The following is a 22039-nucleotide window of genomic DNA, read 5'->3' as shown; positions in this document are numbered from 1 at the left end:
CCTAGTCTATTGGAATCGTTTCCTGAGGGCCTTCCTGTCTACAGCCTCACCGCCCCCAACCAAAGTCCTTAAGCAGGACATCGGATATTCCCACTTAAGCTTTCATACAGTTTTACTTGGCTCCCCAGTACCCATGGGATCAAGGCCGCACAACTTGCCTGATCTTGTAATTAATCCCTATTCCCTCTTCCCTCAGAATCAATTACCGACTTCTCAAAAACCCATGGGCCCCACACTACAGTACTCCCGGGGGCCAGCCACACTGCACTGCTCCCCACTGGACCAGCACCTCCTCCATGCCTTCCCGCCTGCCATTCCTGCCTAGAAGCTCCTCCGCTCAATCCCATTCATCCTGGGTCAGTGCCATCTGCTCAGAGAAGCCCTCTCTTTCTCCACCGCCAAAGTTGTAGCAATTAATTGCGAAGTTACCGCTCTGGGAAACACTGTTGCAACTCCATAGGGTTGGCTTGTTTTTAAGTGTGACCTCACCTGTCCCTCCCACTGGACTGTGAGAAACTTGAGGGCAGGGCTAAATTGCGTTTGTCCCTCTCCCCTCCATTCTTTCAGAACTTAGTTGATATTTCTGCCCCGGGCTCATCTGTAGGTAGACGTTTCACGCGCATAAGGTAAACATTTCTGTTGCAACTCCTTAGAATCTGCGCAATAGTCTCACTGCACACTCAGCAACGTTCACAAGTATCCACACACTTTACATCTGGAGTCCCAGCCCACTGGGAAGCACTGGTGGTTTAAGCGGAGGCCGGTCCGCTGCGGGAGGGAGGCCGCCGATATCCCCGCTCTGTCTCTGGGCCTGGTAGGGGCGCCTGCACGTTAGCTCCTTGCTGAGCGCTTATCTAGGGACTGATCCTCCTAGGCGGCGCAAAGGAGGCGCGTTCCTGCAAGGTCCCAGTGCAGGTGGCAGGAGAGATGGCGCGCCCAAAAAGGCAGGGCCTAGGGCCGCCTGCTCCCCGCCCCATCCCACTCCCTTCTGCTTTTGTCTCATTTGGCGTGCCCAGAGAGGCATCTCAGAAAGGTACCCGGCTATCGGGAGCGCACGGCGAGGAAGACGGAGAGGGTCATCGAGTGCACAGGTGTAGCAGGGTGAAGGTAGAAGTTGGCTGTGTGACAGTGACCAAGTTACGGCCCTCTCTGAGTTTCCGTTTCACCTCCCCGTATAAGCAGAGCCACTTCAGCTCAGACACACAGGTGAAAGGCAGCGCTGGCCGGGGCCTGGGTTCCGTGCGCCTGCCCAGGTACACGTGTCCATCGGTCCTCCGTCCTTCCTCCCAGTCGGACCTGGCCGGGCAGCGCCGGTGTGTCGCGGGCGAGGTGGGGGCAGGCAGAAGGCGGCGGCGCCTGTCCCCGGCTGCCGAGCTAGAGGCGCGCACGCCGGGAATTAGCAGCGCGTCCAGTTGTTAAGGGGCCTTGCTAAGAAATTCTGTTGGATAATGGTCCCAAATTAATTATGATGGTAAATATCGCAAAATCCAACAAACTAAGGCCAGTGTGGGCCTGGAAGGGCTCCAGGCCGCCCCCAGCCACAAGCTGGGCCATCGCCCGAGGCAGCCCAGCCCCGCGGGGACCCGGTTCGGAGAAAGACGGCGCGGCGGGAGGACCAGGGCATCAGGCTAGGAGAGGCCGGGGCTTCGGCCACAGCGCCTCCCAAAGGCCTGAAGGAAGAAAGACGGAGTCCGAGCCCACGAAGTGGGGACAAAGGCCCAGCAGGAGAGCTCGGCGAAGGCTGGAGGGCGGAGCGGGGACGAAGGGGTGCTCGCCCCGCCCGGCCGCGTCGGCAGATCCCGGACTCCTGCCCCGGGAACCGCGTCCTCCACGCCCCGCCGCGCTCCCCCTCATGTCTGGACCCTGCCTTAGCCCCTCGGACCTTCTGTTTCGATTCCTGGGCCCTCGCACACTCTTCCTGCCTTCACCTTCAGGGATCCGAGAAGCCCCCAGGGAACTCGCCCCTCCTGTTAAGCCTCATCTTTTGAGAGAGAGAGAGAGAGAAGCAGCCAATGCTTGGCTGGTCTGTAGTTCCACAGCCATTTCCACCCTCACGCAGAGCTGGGCTCCACCCTGAGTCTGCCTTGAGCAGCCCGGCGGGCCAGCGTGGAGGCACAGCCCGGCACATCACGTGTGTGTGACTTGCCTGTGCGCTCCTTTCTTGTCAGCACATTCTAAAGCCCTCGAATTCTTGACGGGTTAAACTACTGCAGGTTAAAGCCCTTTTTTTTCCAAAAAGAGTGTGTGTAGAAACCAGTTTGGGTCGTGAGTTTGTTTGTGCAATGTGGGGAACTGCTGCTAGGAGTGGAGATGTGCTCTGTCCCGTGCTGCGGTGGCGCTCATCCTGTGCAGAAGGGGGTGGTTGCCTGTGTCCACTGTAGAAGGCGGGGGGGGGGGGGGTGCGTGCGCATGCACGTGTGCATGCAAAGCAGTGGCTGTGTGTGTCCTACGAATGGAATCATATTGTGGAAATCTCTAAGAGTGTGTGGTGTGACGGGGAGAGGCTGCCACTGAGTCCAGAGGAGGGAGGCAGGGGCAAGGTGGGTGCTTTTTTGGGGTGGGCCTCTTCTGGGCAGAGGAAGCTGCCTGAACTCCCCAGCCCACAAGAGGAATGGGTGCTCTTGGGCCCCAAGCTGCTGTGCACCCCACAGTATTGGGGCCCCTTTCCAAGTCCAGCCGGCCACAGGTCGGTGTGCTCCCCTAGGGCTTTCTTGGAGATGGAGTCGCTCTCCTGCTGCAGTGGCAACCTCTCCCCAACCAGCCTTGGGCCTCCCCCTGCCTAAGCCTGGGAGGCTGCTCTCCATCTTCCCTCAGACCCTTCCTGCTCCTGCCCCTTCCCTATTCTCCTCTCCTCTTTTTGTTTCGACTCCCCTCTCCTTTCTTTCCCTTTTCCTTGTGCTGTTCTTCCCACTCTATAATTTATCTCCCGCTTCTTCACTCTCCCTCCTTGCTCTGCAAAACAGCATACCATGGGCATTTAGCGGTGGATTGTAACACAGAGGCCTTGGTTTACCTGCTCACTCCCCAACAGCAGGCGGGCTTCTCTCAAGGTGCTTATCTAGTTCCCTACCTGTCTTCTTTGGGGCGCGTGGGCATAACCTCCATTGGCCTGGGAGCAGGTGAGGATGGGCAATGAATGGGTGGTCTCTGAGTCCCTGGAATCAAGCTCTGTGGTTTGGAGGCTGACATGCTCTGGGTGGCATGTCTTATGTCTCTGGGCTGGCTCACAGGTATGTGTGTGTGCCTGAAGGTTTCCTCTGCGTGTCTTCTGTGTGTTTGTCGTTGTGACTGTGTAGTGGCTGCTCTCTAGCAGGATTTATTGTTCATTTGCTTCCTTTCTTGTGTGAAAACTTTCGGTGAGCCCAGCACACTGTGTATGTACCCCAGGCTGTGCACTAAATGTCTATTGGAGCTAATGTCGTCTCATGCAGATGTGTATTTCTATTGTGTGAATCTGGGTAGCTCTGTAGGAGGGTGCGATTGTAAGTCTGGGCATTTTGTGCGTGTGTCTGTGCAGATTTGGAGTGTGTGCATCCTGGAGAGTGTGCCTGCAGGAGAGGCAGATGAAGGATTCTTGTGTTTGTATCTGAGGACCAGTGTAGAATCCATAAGGGGAAAATCAGAGAGGCAGGCCTTATGTGGTATAGAGAAGCAGGTCTATGAGTGCTGGGAAACGCTCTGGGGGCAGGTAGGTGCGTGAGGGAAGGGGCTCGGCTGCGTTTTTGATGGCACGGCTGGAGGTGAAGTGTGATATAACATGGGGGGGCATGTTTATGTAGATGAGATTAATGCGCATACGTGTGTGTGTGTGTGTGTGCAGCCTCTGTCAGCCCGGCTGTGCCTGCCCCCTCCCGCCGCGCCCCGCCCGGCACAGTGGAGCTCAATCAGCCGCTGCATGAATACACTCGAATGGAAAGCTGTGCTCAGCTGACCGGAGAAATCGGAGCCGGGCTAGTACTGCTCCCCTCCTCCATGGCTCCCTCTCGCCTGCTCCCGCCCTCCCTCGGGCTCGACGGCCACCGAGGCCCGCACACTGGAGCCAGGGAGATTCAGCTCTTCTGGGGCCGGAAAATGCTGGAGCGATGGGAAGCCGTGGGGGCCTCAGCTCGCACAGCAGGGACTGGAGCGTCCTGGCGGGGCCGGGCATCTCAGCCCCAGCGCTGGGGCACAAAAGGGACAGGGGGAGGGCCCGGGAAAGCTCTTGGGGCACAGCCGGAGCTCCAGGTGACGGCCACACAAAGGCATAGGCAGGACCGACAGGGCCACAGAGGGAGTAGAGAGACTGCTCCAAAGAGGCCGAGGGCCTCCAGTGCGCCACAGGCCGCCGGGAGCTAGGCTTCTAGCTCCGGGGGTCCAGGTGATGCGCTGGGTCGAGAATGTACCAGCCTGTCCCATTCTCCTTGCAGAAGAACTTGGGGCCCCTCCACCACCACAGCCCCCTCAGCAAGCCCAGGCCCGGGCCTTCCCACTGCCTAATTGAACCAGTTCCACCCCCAAAGTCCCAGGCACCCCCCACCAGGCTGGGCCCTCCTTCTTCAACCCCATTCCCAGCCCGGACTGGCCAGGCTCCTGTGCCTCCAGTCCCACTATTGATCCGCCTCTCTGCCCCGCACCGTGGCAGCTTCCGGGTCATTTCATTTTAATCAGTTGTGTGTCTCGCCCTGGATAATCAACCGCACTGACACTGGGCAGTCGATTCCACAGGATTCAAGGAGGGCAAGAAGAGAGGCCAGGTGGGGGCTCAGAGGGAAGAGGGCTGGGTGGGAAGAGAGTGAGAAGGCCAGAAGGGGAAGACGGGCCTCTTCCCTCAGGCAGGCACTTCTAGGGGTTGATGGCTTTGATACAGATTTGCCCAGTTCAGGTTTCCGATGCAAATCCTGGATTGCCATTATTTTTTCTTTGAGAAAATAGCCAAGTTAGCTATTATTCCTCAAGCCTCTAAAAACTTAGGGAAGGTGGCTCAGGTACACAGGAGGCCTCAGCAGGCAGGGAAGGCTCCAAGGCAGAGCACTCCTCTGGGATGCCAGGCGGAAGTGCACTGTGTGGTGGGTGCGGTTCACTGGAAGGCTAGAAGCAGAGGAGCCAGCCCACTGGCTGTTGCATGGCCCAGACATAGGGGACAGATGGTTAGCACTTAGGCCTGAATGTTGGGCCTGACCCAGGTTCACAAGGCCCATGAGAGAGCACACACCAATGCACACATTCTCCTGGCCAAGGCACAACCTGCAACATTCCCAGGCGGTGGGGGCTGTGCACAGTGTCTGAGAGGGCTTTCCTGCAGGTGGCACTTCAGCCTGGCCTCGCCCTCAAGCTCTGTCTGAGGGGCTTGCAGGGTGTTCACTGCCCTGGCCAGGGCTTTGAGGGACCCAGAAAGAGATTAGGCCAGCAGCTGGTAAAAGGCAAAAATCTGGCCAGAAAGGGGCCTCTATTCTCTCACTCCAACGTTTAAAGGGACAGAAGCCAAATCAACCATAATATCCTCAGTAAATCAAACAGAATAAAGGGTGAACTGGGAAAGCCAAAGAGCCCAATCCCCCTCTGCCCTCCAGCCAATGAATACCCATTGAGAACCCTTGTGTCTTAAAGGGACAGGAAGGCCCGTTAGAGGTGGGCAGCCTGGCAGTCCTATTTATGGACTGCCTAGAACAAGGGAACCCAGACGTGTCTACATCAGAACCAAGACCCACAAGACACATGCCCATGTGCCCTGTAGGTGTATTGGAGCCCCCAAAACTGCACTCCTTGCAGAACTAAGTACAAAGAAACTGCCTAAGCTACAAATACCTATGCTATGCAATACACATGAAAAATACTGGACACACACCAATGCACTGTACACACATTTATATCAAACACACACACACACACACACACAGAGACATCCTTTTCTACGCAGACCTTGACTGAGTGTTGAAAGCTCAGCATCCAGAATTCCACACAAATGTCCCACAACACACATGCCCTTCCTACAGGGAACCTATATGTAAGGTCAGAAAGCATAAAGCATAGAGTACTGGTATTCATGCAGCCCTGGATGGAAACATGGGATATGAGAGAGTGATACATAATAGATAGCAGGATAGACAGATAAAACAGGCTGCTGACACCCAGTAAGGCCCAGGCTCTCCAAAGCTAAAGGCTGCTGTGGAGTCTGATGGATGGTTTTCTGCAATACAGAAGGAGTCGGCACTGGGTGGCCTAAATCTGCTTTCTCTGCACCGTGTGTTCAGATAGGAAATCATTTTAACTTCCAGGTTTGTCTCCTGTCCCCCAGACAAAAAGACACCTGCTCCCTGATGTGCTCTGCCTAGGCAGGCCCTTCCAGGAGTCACCCTCCAGCAGAGCCACTCTGTGACTTTCGTCCATCAGCTCTGGTCAGTTGGCTGAACAGAGTCCATCCAGACTCCACACTGAGGCAGGCACTTCTTTGGGCTTCCAGGCCCAAGCTCTGTGTCAAGTATGTGACTATCTAAAAGCAAGGGTGAGTAACAGAGTTCCTCATCCCAGAACAGAGGCTCAAGTTGGGTAGAATCCAGGCAGCCCCTTTCCCAAATTCCTACCACCTGGGTCAATATTGCCTGAAATGTGGCAGCCCAAGGAACATTTTCTCAAGCAGTGAACACACAGAGAGATTCTGACACAGTGTGCCAAGCCACAAAACTTGGGCGCTTGGGAGGTCGGCTGGATGCTCTGGTTCTAAGCAAGGCCGCACTCAAGAACCTTTCCTGTCTTGCAAATGCTCGCCCTGGACATGCAAGGTCCTACTGGAGCACTCAGGGCACCTTTGGGCTAGACAGCGTCTCTGCCCAGTCTGGCCCTCCTAAACCCCCTAGCGCTGCTGGGGATGGTAACAAAAGGAAATCAGAAATCAAAATTAGTTTGGAAATGGATGCAAAATTCCAAGCACGTTTCTCCCTAATCCTCCACTCTTTGGAAATTGGACTTTCAAGTAAAGGCAAGTTTTCTGAAATTATCTCTTTTGCTCCTCCTTGGGTGCAGGCCGTCCTGGCCCAGAGCGACAGAGGCATCGCCAACCAAGCTGTCCCAGGGAATTGTGGAGGCCCCACCTAGGGCGTGGAGGTTTGGGACCAGTGGGAACATGGTTAGCAAGAGGCGGAGATTATTTTTTCATTTTAAAGTATAAACCAACTCTGAAATGTCTTAGGGGCTCAAGAGACTCCAGCTGAACCCCAAAGATGGGAAGAAATTTCAGGGAGACAGATCGAGAGTCATAAGACAAGTCACACTGTCACACAGACACACACTCAGAGGTGAGGAGGGGAGTCCATCCTGATTCTAGGCACTAAACTCTGCAAGCGACCTCCTCCCTCACTCCCCCTGCCTTCCCCACTCAGGTCACTGTCCCCCCACCCCATCCCCTAAAAAACAAGACCAAAACCTGTCAGCTCCACTCGGGATGGATGCTGGGGTTTGGCGACCTTGTATGTTTCTCCTTTTAAAAAACAAAGCAACAACAACTGAAAGACACCCAGCACACCCCAAGGACCCACAGGGTCTTGGCAGGTTACGATTCCGGCTGAATGTGCACTGCGGTGAAGAGGGCCTGGCAGCTCACTCCGAAGAAACTGGCAGGAGCCTCCCGATCCCAACCCTTGCACCCTCTTTGCCTTTTTGCTCAGGATCCAGCTTTGGCTCTTTTCTGGAGGGCCTATTCTGGTCTTCCCAATGCCCTCTGGGGAAGAAGGAAAAAAAAAAAAAAAAAAAACTCAGACCCAGCCTTGAAATTCTGCCCTGGCTCAGGTGAGCAAGAGTGGAAGCGAAGGCCGAGCACCCCAAGGCTGCGGGCCAGGGGCGGACAAAAACACCAGTCTCTGGGAGTGGTAAGAAAATGGAGAATACTGTATTTGCTTTAGAAAGTTTTTACATATAGATAAACACGCAGTTTAAGATAACAGTAAAAGCGCCCTACAGGGAGTGAGAGATACCTCTGAAGCTGCTAAGAAATACTGGAAATAGCTTTTGCATAAGAATACTACAATCTCACTCTCCGCTTTCGCTAGCGACGGGATCCTTCTTCCTAACTCAGGCCACCAAGCCTCTCCTTGACTGCCAAGTCGACGCCAGGAGCACCGAGTGGGAGGAGAACCCCAATAAGAAAAGAGACAGGCGAATGGGAAGGAAGAAAGAGAGAGGGAGAGGAGAGAAAGAGAAAGGGAGAGGAGAAAAAGCAATATCATATACAGGCAATTTCTACACATATATTACAAACTGGGAAAATGACTGATCATTAAGATATACATAATTCATATAAAATTTTGAAATAAAAATAAAAATCTGTTACAGTCATAACTATTCTTTTTCCACATTTATAACCAGTACCCACACAGGCAGTGACAGAGTGGAGAGAAAAAGGTGCTTACGAAGAAAATGATTGTCTGCTGAACAAAAAACAGAAGATTGCATTTTGTTTGACCAATACTTGGACTTAAAAACAGAGAGAAGAAGAGAAAGAAAGAGAGCGAGAGAAAAAAAGAGAGAGAGAGAGCAACAAAAAGCGAGAAACATTTGCTATTTCCCTCTCCAGGAGTTCTTTTTCCGCCCCCCCCCCCCCGTCTTTTTTTCTTATAAACAAATTCGGAATGGAGATGGCGATTTTATTTTTTTTTCTTTTTGTCTGTTTTGCTTTTGTCCTCTCGTCCTCGTGGTGATGATTGGTTTTTGTATAGTCGACTCTTTAAATCATTTTTAACTAGAGAGAATATTTTCCCAGATACAAATAAATCGTCATGCAGGTGGGGTGCCGGGTCCATGGGAACCGAAAGGAGAAGCCGTGCTTGTCCTAGAAAGTATACAATTGTCACCTCTTTTAGGCTTTCTGCCCGCAACATCAGCGTTTGACTGTCTGTTGGCGTCGGGGTCCTTTGGGGTGGCCGTAGTGGTAGATGGTGGTTGGGGGTTGTTGATAGTTTGCGGTTAATTTGTTTTCTTGTTTTTTTTTTTTTAATATATATATTTTTGGCTGGGGTGGGAGTGTGTCTGGACTTGTATGTGTGTATGGTTGTGTATCCTGATTTCGGTTTGTTCTGGGGATGGAGGAGGAAGAGGAGGAGGGCTAGGAGGAGGAGGGGAAGGAGTGGGGGAGGAGGGGAAGGAGGGGGAGGAGGGCGGCCTTGGCTATCATACATCACATTCCGAGTCGCTGGAGGTTACCGAGAGGATGGAGGTGCCGGTGTCCGCGCGCTCCGTCAGGCTGGACACGCTGGTGGTCGGGCTGGCCGCCGTGGACGGCGACTCTGCCGAGCCGTGCGTGGGGCACCCGGGCTCGGCCAGCGAGCGCATGCCGCTCGGTCCAATGGCCTGGTGCTGGAGCCTGCGGGAGAAAGAGAGCCGCGCCCGCCCTGACACAGCGGCCCGCCACCCCGTTCCCCGCGCCGCCGCTCCCGACTCTGCTTTCGGGAGCGTCTCAAGGCTTCTCAGACAGCGGCTGGCCTCGGAGGAGAGCCAGAACCCGAGGCCGGCCGCCTGGAGAGGCCTGGGTGTCAGCGGCAAAGTACGCCAAGCCCTGAAGAAGCAGAAGTCGGAGAGGAGCTGGGGGCTTCTTCCCTCCGCAGCCCCTGGGGCTCTTCAGACTGAGCCGGCTGGCCTGGGACCGGTCGAGTTCCCCCAGTAACCCTGTCTCTGCTCCCTCAAACACACACCCGAAGCTGCGGGTTCCTCACTGCCCGGCCGGTCTCCGGGTAGAACCGCAGGCTTTGCTCTCTGGATCCCAGCGCAGAGCGCAGGACCGGCGGTAGAGAAAATAGGAAACCTGGCGGTGGAAAAGTGGGGAAAGGCAGGGAGGCAGAAAAGGGGCAAAGGAGAAGGCCAGCGAGGAGCACTGAGCAGTCTCAAGCTGCCCTTTCCCTCACCGGGAACCTTCTGCCTGGAGCTGGTGTCCGGAATGCTCTCCAGAAGGAGGCCTTGGCTTGACCCTGGGCGCTCCCCTCATCAGACGAAAAGTGAGCTCCAAGGCAGGGGTGAGAGGGCCGTGGGCTCAGGTCTGGGCCGCCTAAACTCAAACACACCTCCAGAAACTCACACCCGGCCCCCACCGACGGGCAGCTGTCAGCCGCTGGGGGCCCTGCTCCCTGCGGTACACCAGGCCCTGGGCCTTCCTGGCTGGATAGAGACACAGGCTCCACACCAGGGCTTTCACCCAGCTTCCTCTCTTCCTTCTCCCTTCTCTCCCCAATCCTTCCCTCTATCCCCTTCTTTCCCTCTGGTTCTTCTCCTTCCCTCAGGCCCAGCTCCTGTGATGGTCAAGCCCTACACAACTTTGTGACTTTGTGGCCAACTTGTCGGCAGCGAGGCTGCTCCTGCCCTCTTCCCAACTTAAGAGGACCAAAGGGATTCTCCTCGGCTGGGGCAGGAGGGCCAGTACATGCACACGCGCCCGCACACACGCACACGCACACACACTAGGCCTCTCCACTCCCAGCCCGGCTCTGCAGCTCCAGATCAGGCTACGTGCAGCGTTGTGGAGAGTGGTGGTGGGGGGGAGGCCCGCTGCGCAGTGGCCTTCGTCTTTTTTCCCTTGTGATACGGACCCAGGCTCACTTTCCTCTCCCTGACGCTCGTGGATTTCTCTCGGGATTTTGCAATGCACAGAAATAAGAACCAGATGTCAAGGAGTGCTTTCCTTTCCTCCCTGTCTCTAGGCTCCAGAGGATCGCCTAGCTGGCAGCAGGGCTGAGGAGGCGGGCACGGGTGCCGCTCAGGGCGAAGGCTCCCAGGGGCCTGGATCTGGGGCTGCGGGCAATCGGGTCGCAAGCACACACTCTCCGCCCTGACAAAAGCCCCTGTTGGGCAAAGCAACCAATACACCCACAGCCCGCCCGCCCCCTCTTCCGCGCGTCCGGGGCAAGCGGAAACTTTCTCCAACTGGCCGGGAGTCACGGCCTCTCTGGCTCTCAGCGGCCGCTCCGCTCGCCCCATCTCAACCCCTCTCCCCTTCTCCGGCCTCTGAGGCTGTAGCCAGGCCGCGGGCCCCGCCACTAACCTGTTCTTGGCCGCCGCGGCGCGGTCGCGCTGCCGCCGGTTCTTAAACCAGTTGCCTACTTGTGTGGGAGTGAGGCCGGTGGCCTGCGCCAGTTCGCGTTTCTTGCTGGGGTTGGGGTAGGGGTCCTGCAGGTACCACTCCCGCAGCAGGCTCCGAGTCCGCTCCTTGAAGCAATGCGTCTTCTGCTCGCCGTCCCAGATGGTGCGCGGCAGCGGGAACTTCTTGCGCACGCGGTACTTGTCCACCGGGCCGAGTGGGCGGCCGCGCAGCTTCTCGGCCTCCTGGTAGTGCGCCTCGAGCCACATGGCCTGCAGCTTGCCGTGAGACTCCTTGGTGAACTTGTGGTTCTCCAGGATGTGGTAGAGGTCGCGGAAGTTGCCCGTGTGGAAGGCGACCACGGCGCGCGCGCGCAGGATCGACTCGTGTTTGTTGATGGCCTCGCACGCCCCGGGGGCCACGGGCAGCGACCAGAGGAAGCGGCCCAGCCGCTCGATGTCGCCCGTCTCCTCCAGCGTCTCACAGACGCTGGCCACCTGCTCCGGCGAGAAGTTGAGGGTGGGCAGCTGGAACATGGACAACTCTTCCGGGGGGGCCCTGGAGCCGCCGCCGCTGCCGCCTGCTCCGCCAGCACCGCCGCCTCCCGCAACGTTCCCGCCGCCGCTGCCGCCTCCCGCGCCGCCGCCGCCTCCCGCACCGTTCCCGCCGCCGCTACTCGCCAGAAGTACGGAGCGGTGGTGAGAATCGGCGAAGTTTGGCAACAAGAAGTGGGAGGAATAGAGGTCTAGGGGGGAGCGGAATACCATGGACTGACCTGAGAGGAGAGGAGAAAATTCAGGGAGAGGAAGAGAGAAGGGAGGAAGAGGAGGAGAGGGGCGATGAGGACCAGGAGGAGGGAGAGGAGAGGGGGGAGGAGGAGAAGGAAAGGAGGGGGGAGCAGGAGGAGGAGGAGGGGGAGGAGGAAGGGCGTAAGGGACACCCACACCCCACACACATCCACACACACACACACCCGCGCAGCCACATAGAGAGGGAGGAAGGAGAGCAGCCCGGTGCGCGCGCGCAGAGAGAGAGCCAGAGACAGACAGGGAGAGGGAGAGAGCAGAGGGAGAGCCAACCACCGCCGAGTCAAGATTCAGCGATTCCACCGCAATCGCCCTAATGACAACAGCCTCATAATATCTCCCCTAAATCCACAGTGAGTGCAGCATTGAAACATTTTGTTTCGCTTTTCTATTGGTCTGCGGCGTGTCGTTGTGGCGTTGCCACGGCAACCACTGCCAATCACTGTCAGCCCTGCCAATCAATACCGAGAACGTAAGGACGGTTTTACCACTTAGCCAGAGGGCGGGGGGAGGGAGAGAGCGGGGAAGGAGGGAGAAGGAGGGGGATGAAGAGAATTTTTTTTTTAATCTTTGCAACTCTTAATCTCGCTACTTCCCCCTCCTCTCTCTTTTTTCTCTTCTCCCTCTCTCTTCTCAGCTGTCTCTGAGCCTTCTTCTTCCCTTTTCCTCAAAGAAGTTGATCCAGAAATTTGAAAAGCCCTGGGCACAGAATTGTTGAATGGGATGTGCAATTAGAGCGGGGATTTTGTTGGGAGGCAAGAGGGTCTCCCAGGCTTCACATAGGCCAGGTCGGCAGGCAAGGAGAGAAGGCTGACCAGCCCAGCGGGCACGGTTTGCACATGGTGTGCACGTCGGGCCGCCTCTTTCTGCCTATGTGAGCACTAATAGTGGCAAGGAAGAAAGGGGAGATGAGATCATGGGGCCCACCAAGCACTGACCTTGGCCCAGCGGGCCTTGGCGCCAGCCAGGGATCCCGGACTCCGGGGGCATCTGGCGCCAGGCGGCCTGAGCCCAGTTCCCAGGGTGCTGGAGGCCGCTCTTGCCTCACCCATCCGTGCCCATGGACCAAATTCACCTCAACTCCCTCCTCATCAGTTAGGTTTCTCTTTACTCCCTCTCCAGCCAAGAAGCCTGGATTGCCCCCACCACCCTGTATTTTAAAATAACAGTCCAAACAGTACACTTCTTTCCATCTTAAGAAGCAACTCAACTCTTTGTTTCCTCCCAGAATTCAGCTGCCTCTCTGAGGAGTGGTGGAGGAGCTGCGGGAGCGGAGAAGCTCAAGAGCCCTCTGGACTCGGAAAAGCCCCACAGATGCCCACTCCTCACCACACAACAGAAGGAGCTCTGGTCCTGCCTGTCAGCCCCAGAAGGCACTCAAACTTTGGAGGCCAGCCACCCAGATGAAGTGGATAAGGCCTGAAAATTGCTTGTTTGCTCGTATTGTAAAATAATAATAATTACTATTATTATTCTAAAACTGTCTAATTTCTCTAGAGAAAGTAACATCGAAAGCCTAAAACAGACCCCAAAAGGCCCATAGAACACAGAGGGCCCTCTCTGCCTCTGGCTACCACAGCCCCCAGGCCAGGCATGGGTATTTATTCTTAGGTATGTTGCTTTTAAGAAGATGTAATCAGCATCTTGAGCCGGGCCTCCCTTTGTGAGGCTTCTGTAACTATGGAAGTGTGATTTACGCAGATTTGTCGGGGTCAGAGACGTCTTTCCCTGAGCACTGTGTATATTTAGACAGGACTCGGTTTGGTGTTAAAAAGTGTATATGTTGAATGGATTCACACACAGTAGCCAACAATGACCACATTGTCGGCCCGTGTACAACGCGTATTGAAACGCAGCGCCCAGACTTCAACTAATCTGCCCTCAATAAAGCTGAAATAATTATCCTAAGCTGCCTTTCCAGAAGAAAAATCATTGAGGAATTCAAAACTTTTTTTTTTTTTTTTTAAGATCTTTTCTGCATTCCGATGCAGATCTGGGGGCACGGCGCCGGGTCCACACCACTTTGGTGATCTCAATGAGGAAAGAGAAAGAGAGGTTGAGAGAGAATTTAAATGGGAAACCCAACGTGACTGGGGGCTATGAGTGTCCCAGCCCCTAAACCCTGAGCCAGAGCCCTGCTTAGGCCTGACTCCCGCAGTGCCAGACCTCTGAGGGCCGGAGAGAACAGCAAGCCGGGAAGTGCAAGCCTCCTCGGAGGCTTTGGGGTGACGGGGAGGCTCTGGATCCGGCGAAGGGCCCACACTGGCTCACTTGGCCAGAGGCAGCCGTGGGGTAGCAGATCTTAAACGCGACGACTGGGACAGAAAAATATTCCTCTAAAGGGAAGACCTGCCCAGCCCCATTGGAGTGCTCTCTCCACTCCATATATATTTCCTCCCCTCCTGGCCATGAGTCCTTCACTCAGCTGAGAAGCTCTGGGTGGTCGGTCACTGAGGGCCCAGAAAGAGCCCAAAGGTTGGGACACAAAAACAGACACTTCACGTTTTCTTCCCGATCCCTTTCTCTCGTAGAGGAAGGATTATAGGCTGAAGGGTGGGAGGGGGAAGGGGCAGGAGGAGGAAGCGGGGGAGGAAGGAATGAAAAAGGGGAGGGGAGTGGGTATTGTACCGCGTGGGGGGGGGGAGAATTCCTACGGGTGGGTTTCCGAATATTGTGTTCAACTTTCTGAAAGCAGCTCGTGACCCCGAAACTGCATCCCCCGGTGCCCGGGACCCAGGCGCCGGGCGGGCGGCTGAACCCGGTCAGTCCCCTCCCCATCCCCGCAACCCCCGCCTCCGGGTGGGGGCGACCTGGCCTCTCCCAGCCGCTGCCGGGCCAGCCCGGGAGGGAGGCTGCGCAGGTGCTGCGGGCTCTGCCGAAAGCGCTGAAATCAAAAACCATCGCCACTCAGGGAGAACTGAGGCAAGTGGGGCTGAGACTCTGGCGACACCCGCGCCTCCCAGCCTCTGCCCCAGCACCAGCCGCCCTGCTGCACCCTGCCTGCTCGGGTGGCGGCCGCGGCATCGGAGCGCGAAGTAGGGCACAGAGCTGCGGCGAGGAGTGCAGCTTTGTGCGCCGGGACCCGGTGGGGCGGGTGGCAGCCCCCGGCTGTCCAAGCCTCCCAGCAGAGCCGAGCTCGGCACCGCCCACCGAGCCCACCTCGCAGTCCAGCCGTCGCTAGCTCCTCTAGGCTCTGGACTGAAGCTCTACTCCCACCGCCTGGAGCGGGTAAGTTGAGAGAACCGAGAGCAGGGCAGGGAGGCGGGGCGGCTGGTCCCAGCGCGGAGAGCCGGTCTGGCTCCAGGTCAGGCTGGGGGCGCAGGCTCCATAGGGTCTCAGTCGAGGGGTTCTGAGTGTGGGTTTGGGTAGGAAGCAGGGCTGTGGAGCACCAGAGCTTCCCCTCCCAAATTCCCAGGCGCTGGGCACTGGGGAGGGGAGCAGGAGCTCAGGGACCTTGGGTTCCAGGGCCCAGGTCGCCTTCCTCGCTGTTCTGGGAACCAGGCAAGCCCAGTGAGAGGACTGGGAAGGGGGACTGCTGGAGGAGGTGGCGCGCAGAGGGCGCCTGCACCCTGGGTCGCTCAGAACAGAGAGACTCGAGTGGATAGGTCAGCTTCCAGAGCCCCTAGGTCTCTGCTCTCTGGCCACTCTGACTGCGGGATCTGGGACTTGGCGCCAGTACAGGCCGAGTCACCTGGGCAGAACAAATTCGCTGCCATCGTCCCCACTTCAATCCTGGCCCCAGAGATCGAAAAGATCGCATTCAGGTGGGGCAGGGAGAAGAGACGTCTTTGGGGTTTAGAGAGAGTTCTCCTTGTATCCGGACCCACAGGACATTTATTTACAAATGTCAGCCGCAAGCCCAGCATTGGGAAAATCTCAACCACATCTGAAGAAAGCCCGAGAGATCTCCCACTCTCTTCTTGTTTTGGGTTACAGGGAAAGCCAACCGGTCTGCAGGCCTCCGGGAGAGGAGGATGCGAAGGGCTGGGGCAGCTGCACCTACTTGGCCTCGCTCGGCTCTAAACGGCAGACCCAGGAGGCCCGGGGAAGGTTTGCCGTGTGGGGGCAACGCCCCTTCCGGCTCTCAGGATGTCGGGAGGCGGGGGCTGGCCGGGTGGCCCACACTCTGGGCCTCCCCGAAAGCTGCAAACTGAGGCGCTTGGCGCGGGCGACCAGGGAGGGCGCAGGGGAGCGCAGCACGCAGGCGGGGAGGCCGCGAAACCCTTCAAGGACCCCGATTACTTTTCTTTGAAAAACAACAACAACAACTGCTCTCTCCCCGCACCCCCGCCCCCCGCCTTAGCCTCTGGGGACTGGCGCTCCAAGCAATTGTCGCCCTGGACAGTAAACACAGCTCAGTTGCCTCAACTTTCTCCCTGCATAAAAGTTCCTGGCGTGCAGGGAAATTTGAATATTTGATCAGCCCCTTTGAGTGACCCTCATTAGTCCGGCGCCCTGCTAAGGCCGGGCATTGCAAGAAAGCTGCTGGGCCCGGCATTTGTACGCCTTGTTAGCGCAGCTTAATGAAGCCGCCCCGACGGCTCAAAGACGGCCTCAGGGGCCGGCGGCGCGCACCTCTCGGCACCCTGCTCTGCCTAATGAGCCCCGCCGCCCGCTAAAAGCCCCTCCACCCACCACATTCTCAAACAAGGGAAGTTTGGCTCCGTCTTGAACCACAGCACCTCCCACTGCCAGGCCCAGGAGGGTGGGCACAAACCCAGCCTAGCTGCCTGTGTTGACCCAGCCCCAAGAGAGGGGCTGGAGACTTGGGAGATGTGAGCCAGACTGGTAGTGTTGGCGGAGGGGGGGGGGTGCGGTGGTGGAGGAAGAGGCTTTTGCTGCCTCACGATCCAGTCCAGGGAGTGCACTGCCAACCTCTCCCAAGAGGACCAATTGCAAATCAATTAGTCACTCCAGTTCCTTAAAGGTGAATCTGGACTAATGTCGGGGTGGCTGAGGATCAGCCTTCCATCCTCCTGTCACCTCAGGTTCCCTTGGTTTCCTCTGCCCAGAGGCCACACTCTCTTCCCAAGGATCCCCTTCTGAACAGCCAGACCTGGTGTGCCAGGACTTGGATTTGAGAAAGGGTGGGCAGCTCCCCTCCCTAACCCATTATTGCCTCCACCATCCAGAGCCAAGGCACAGGTTATGACAGGTGGCAGCAGGGAAGGCAGGGACCACAGCCTGCCCTGCACTCCCCCTCAGCAGAGGGGTCCCTTCTTTGGCTTCTAATCCTTGGGAGGCCTGAAGAAAGTGCTATAGGCAGGACCACCCTGCAAGACTGGCCTGACAGCCCAGCAGAGAGGCAGAGAGCCAGAGTTCTGGAAGGAAGGGAAACCAAAGCCATCATCTACTTGACCTTTTCTTAGTGGGGCAGCTGGCATGGCTGGCCAGTAAATATAAGACACCCTCTTAGAAACTCTGTTTCAGTCCTCAGGAGGACTTACCTTTCTGCCTCTCCTCTCCTCTGATGCCCTTTTCCCAGGACGGTTGGAGCTCAGGGTCCCTCACTCCCTCCTTGTACACCCAGCTCTTGGGCCCTTAAGGGTTACTTTTGAGGGGAATTGATGCTATGGGCTTGGGAAGCAGGCTGCTGCCAGATCTGCACTCAGGACTTTCTGGACCCCACCCCCCAACACACACGCCCAGAATCCCTGAGACACACAGTGGGCCTAGTCAGGCTGGTAACCTCAGGACCCCGTTCCAGGGTAAGCATCTCTGGGAGGTTGCGGGAAGGAGCCAAAAGGCCAGGTAGGCCCCGGGATGGAGAGAGCCCTCCAAGTCCATCTGGTTTGCTTCTCTTCCTTTCTCTCTCCCTAGCTCCACTAGCATGCCCTGCCCCATTTCCCATCCCATAACCCCTGACTCAACCCGAAACTGGCAACTTTAGGCATCACCTCTGAGCTGGGCAAAGGTGGTGCCCCGGCCTTGATCCACCTAGAGAGCTAAAGTAAAGACAGGGAAGGGAGGGGTGGGCACTGTTGGTGAGAAAGGGGACCTGAGGCGAGGGTAGAACTCAGCCCTGTGGCCTCGAGGCCAGGCCCACCGGCTGCTCAGGGGAGGAGGCGAGGGGAGGGGGCTGGGAGTCCGCAGGCAACGGTCGGGGCAGCAGGGACCTCAGGCGACGGCGTGGGGGGCTAGATCGGGAGGAGAGGGGAGGGGAGGCGGGGGTCGGGGGATCGCGCAGGGCGGAGGAGGGGTGCGGCTCTTTAAGAGCCACACGGCTGGCAGGAGAGGCGCGCGGCCCGGTGCTGGTAGAGCACTGACCCCGAAGGGGATTTAGAGGGAAGAGAGTGGCCGGGCTCTGGGGGTTTTGTCCGAGGGGGCCGGGAGAGGCCGAGGCACAAGAATGAGGAGCGGCCGCGGCATGAAAGGCGGCGAGGAGCGGCAGCGCTGCTGCTCTTGACTTCTGAGCAGGGCTTAGCGAGCCTGCCCCGGCTTAAGCCGAGATGCTAGTGCTGGGCCCTGAGCGCCGAGTCCGCGAGCTCTGAGTTCCGAGTCCCGCGGAGGCGTGGGATGAGGGGGGCGTCGGGGGACAGGGCAAAGTCGGTCTTGGCTGCACAGCCGCCGGATCCGAGCGCAGAGCTGCGAGCCTGACCGACCGCGTCTGGCATGGTCAGAGAAAGAATTTTCTTTTTCCAACTTTGGCTTTTGGTTTTGTGTGTCCACCTTGCGCAACTCCGGAGCCTGCCGACTCCAAAGGAATTCTCAACAGGTGGCCGGTAAGTCCGTTTAAAGAATTCTGTTTATATGGTCTGCCCCTCCCCGACCTTTTCCTTTTTCCCCTCCCTCTTTCCCCCTAGGCTGGCCCGGGTTCCCCGTGCTCCTCCCGCAGGCGACGGTCGAGGTGGCGGTATGGGAAGAGGCGCTCTTCCCCTGGGGGTCTTTGGGTTCGGGGTTGCAGCCCAGGAGGCCTGGCAGGCGGCCCCCAAGGAGTTCCACCCGGTGCTTCCAAGTCTCGATCACTCTTAGCTCTTTGGTCTGGGCCCTGGCGCCCTGAGGGGGGAGGGAAAAAGAAGGCGCCGCCGCACCTCAACAGCCGAAGTCCCCAGGAAGGGGGATATGGGACCCGGTGGCCGGGCAGCCTTTGTGTGGGGGTTTATGGCAGAAACAGAACTATTCATCTTTTATGAGAGGCCCGGGATGCGGCCCGAGAGAGCCCGCGCCAGCCGTACAATAGCGGGCAGAAGAGCGCCTTAGCAGCCGGGGTAGGAGTGGGGTAGGGTGGGGCAGACCGGGGTGGGGGAGGGGAGGGCGAAAGAAGGGGGAGGGGAAACAGAAAGGCAAAGGGGGGAAATCCTGGGCGTCCGAGTGAAAAGTCGGAAAATGTTCCCAGAGCACGCCAGAAACGCGCGCGCGCTTGCGGTGCATAGTCTCTGTCTCTTTCTCACACACAAAAACACACTTAACATGCTCACACTCATTCCACACAGGGAGCCCACGCACGCGGTTCCTAGTCGTGCGGGGTCGCATGCCCGGGCACCCAAAGTGAATGCAGAGTAGAGCCGCCCTCCCACCCCCACCTACCGAGAGCCCTCCCGCGCAGCCATGGGCTCCCCGACTGGGGAGCTAGGAGGGTCCCCGGGGCTGGGATACGGGGAGGATCTTACCTGCGGAAAGGTAAGGGAAGCCGGGAGCACGAAGCAGCGGCGGATAAATATTCATTAGTAAGCCTCTCCTTTTAAGCCGCGCGGTGCGCTCTCTGGCTCCTATCTCTCTTTCCCTCCCTCCCTCTGTCCTCTAGTGAGGCTCTCTCCCCCTCTCGCTCTGTCTGCCCCCCCCCCTTCCTGCGAAATGCCGGGTGGATCCCAGTATAGCTAACCTGTTGGGAAGCCTGAGCCGCGGGCAGCGCCTCCACAGCTGTTTGCTTTCGCTCTTGGGGTGCGCGTTTCCCCATCCTCTCCCCTCTCTCCTTTTGCCCAGCCCCTCTCCCCCTCCTAAATTACTACATCATTAGCTTTATTTGGCGGGAGTGGCGGGGGGAGAACAGCGCAGCCAAACGCACCTCCCTACAGCAGGGTGAAAAGCCGCTGCTCTCCGAGGCAGCTCCAATTCCATCCTTACCCCAGCCTCACCCATCTCCTTGTCCCTAGCCAGTTTTGTTTCTTTTCTTCTCTTTCCATCTTCATTTCCGTCCTGTACCGACCCAGCTCCCTCACCATTCCTTTCTCCCCCGTCACAGCCAATAGGGATCCCAGACGGGGTCGGCTGCAGGGAGATGCTAAGTGGGTAGGTCCAATATGCCAAGGTCAGGACTCCACCCTGCCATGGATGTGGGGGTAGCTCTCCAGGTCCCTCTTTCCTACGTAGGTTTTCCAACCTGACCCTTAGTGGGCATCGGGGCAGCTTGGGCCTTAGAATCAGAGCACCAGGACGCACAAGCAGGGCTTCAGCCCTCCAGGCCTCTGAGACCTGAGGCCTGGGTCCTTTGAGCCAGTCTGGGGGAGTGCACGGGGGAGTGGGAGGTGGCTTCACTTTGTGAGAATGCTCAGGAAAGACGCAACCACCGACCGTCGGACTGACATTCTCCCTTTCCAAACAAACTGACCTGAAGTTAGCAGCAAGTCCACATCATTCTCACGAGAAAACACATCTACAAGATTCTAGGAATGCACAAGGAACCGCTTCCAGTCGCACGCGACCACGTGCACACACACCACAAGCCTCACCCTCACAGACCTGAGGCCAGCGTTCCCGCTGGCCTCTGAAACAGGTAGGCGCACCGGACCGAAAGACTAATTCTGGCTGAGGAATACATCGCAAAACCGCCCCAGGAAATTCCTGGCCACTCTTGTTGGCCCCCATTCTTCCAGGTTCAGGCCCCTAGGATGCCCCAGGGACCCTGAAGGATGACGAGGCCCCAGGGTGGTCCCGGACGCGAGCTCTGGCGGCCCGCTGAGCGCTGCGAGTTGCAGCAGGGGCTGGAGGAGGGGCCAAGGGAGGCGGGCCCAGGCCAATTCCAAGTTACAAATACAGCTGCTCCTGGGAGGCCTAGGAGAGTTTTGCCCAAAAGCGTGCATACCACTCGCCCTGAGACGCCACTACCTCCCCAGACAGAGCCCCAGGGCACATTCAGCCTCGAGATGGCTTGGGTGATAGGTGCAGTCGAGAGCCAGGAGGCGACGTCGAGACCTCCGACCGCCCATTCAGCCCAGCCTAGCCACAGTTCACCAGGAGAGGTCCTAGAGGATGGTCCTATCTTTCCCAAAGAATGATGGGGCACAGGATCGCGGAGGGTCCCGCTCCTTGTCCGGAAAGATTAAGAAATTGGGCTGATGAAGGTATTTAAAAGAGGCCTAGAGCGCCCTGGGGCCGAAAGCCGTATCAACCTCACACTCCACCCAAAGTCCCGCGTTTGCACGTGCACACCTTCTCCTCCTCTCCATGCAAACCCAGGGGGTTCCGCACATTTGAGCTCAGACTCAAGCTGAGTCACCTGACTACGCATGGGACGTACAGGCAATCGTACTCGAATACATACGGGAGAATTAAAGGAACACTAACAGAGGAATTTGAGGAATAAAGTGTCCACGGGTATAATTATTTGAACGCACGGGTGCACATTCAGTTGTCCAGACGCAGACGAAAGTCACAGTGCCCGCGAGGAGTGATCCCAACCACATGGGCAGATACATAGGAAGCCGCGACCAGGGAGAGCCAGTCGAATGAGGACGCCGGCCGCAAGGCCAAGGGGGCTTCCTGCTAGAGGGACGTTGGCTCAGAGGGAGAAACTTTGTTGAGCCGACTGGGTGAATGAAAGGTTTCAGGTCAAGTCTTGGCCACTAGAAAGAACCAAGGCCTCATCCACCCAGAGGCAACCTTTTTGCCTTCCTCTCAGCTCTGTTGGAGATACCCAGAAAAGGGCCGTCCGGGAATGATTCATTTTGACCGAGATTGTTTTTATTGTTTAATTCTTATGATTTTTGACGTAGGGGATTGCATTCTGAAGGAGGATTTGGGTGGAGTGCATAAAAGTTCTCACTCACTACTGGGAGATTCCCTTTTTATGGGTAGTTCCCATAAAAAATTTTGAATTCTTTATGGGAACATTTAGCTCTAACCGTGGCCTGAGAAGGTGGAGGGCCCTTATTTTGCCCCTTGCACCCTTCTTATCCTAAACTTGATCATTCAAAAGGATGCTCACCCTCCTGCCCCCATCTCCATCCCAATATCCTGTATGTCAAATACGTTTACAAAA

At 57.2% G+C, this 22039-nt stretch overlaps 1 protein-coding gene across 1 annotated transcript; it reads right to left on the bottom strand.

Annotated features, from left to right (window-relative positions):
- Positions 1-7839: 7839 nt before the first annotated feature.
- On the bottom strand, positions 7840-12202 carry SIX3 (SIX homeobox 3). Its single transcript, XM_039480568.1, has 2 exons — positions 11000-12202; positions 7840-9331 (listed from the first exon to the last, which is right to left on the bottom strand). The coding sequence occupies exons 1-2, from the start codon at positions 11800-11802 to the stop codon at positions 9139-9141; spliced, it is 996 nt and encodes a 331-aa protein (XP_039336502.1). The 5' UTR covers positions 11803-12202; the 3' UTR covers positions 7840-9138.
- Positions 12203-22039: the final 9837 nt, after the last annotated feature.

Source organism: Saimiri boliviensis, chromosome 1 (assembly GCF_048565385.1).
Source record: "Saimiri boliviensis isolate mSaiBol1 chromosome 1, mSaiBol1.pri, whole genome shotgun sequence".
NCBI classification, from domain to species: Eukaryota; Metazoa; Chordata; class Mammalia; order Primates; family Cebidae; genus Saimiri; species Saimiri boliviensis.
This window is presented reverse-complemented; position numbering and strand designations above follow the sequence as displayed.

What these genes read in the sequence shown, in the direction of transcription:
- SIX3 (XM_039480568.1), bottom strand. Translation starts at nt 11,802, where the DNA reads ATGGTATTCCGCTCCCCCCTAGACCTCTATTCCTCCCACTTCTTGTTG. An exon ending in GCCGCGGCGGCCAAGAACAG is followed by an intron (nt 9,332 to 10,999) that starts GTTAGTGGCGGG and finishes TTTCTCCCGCAG; the next exon opens with GCTCCAGCACCAGGCCATTG.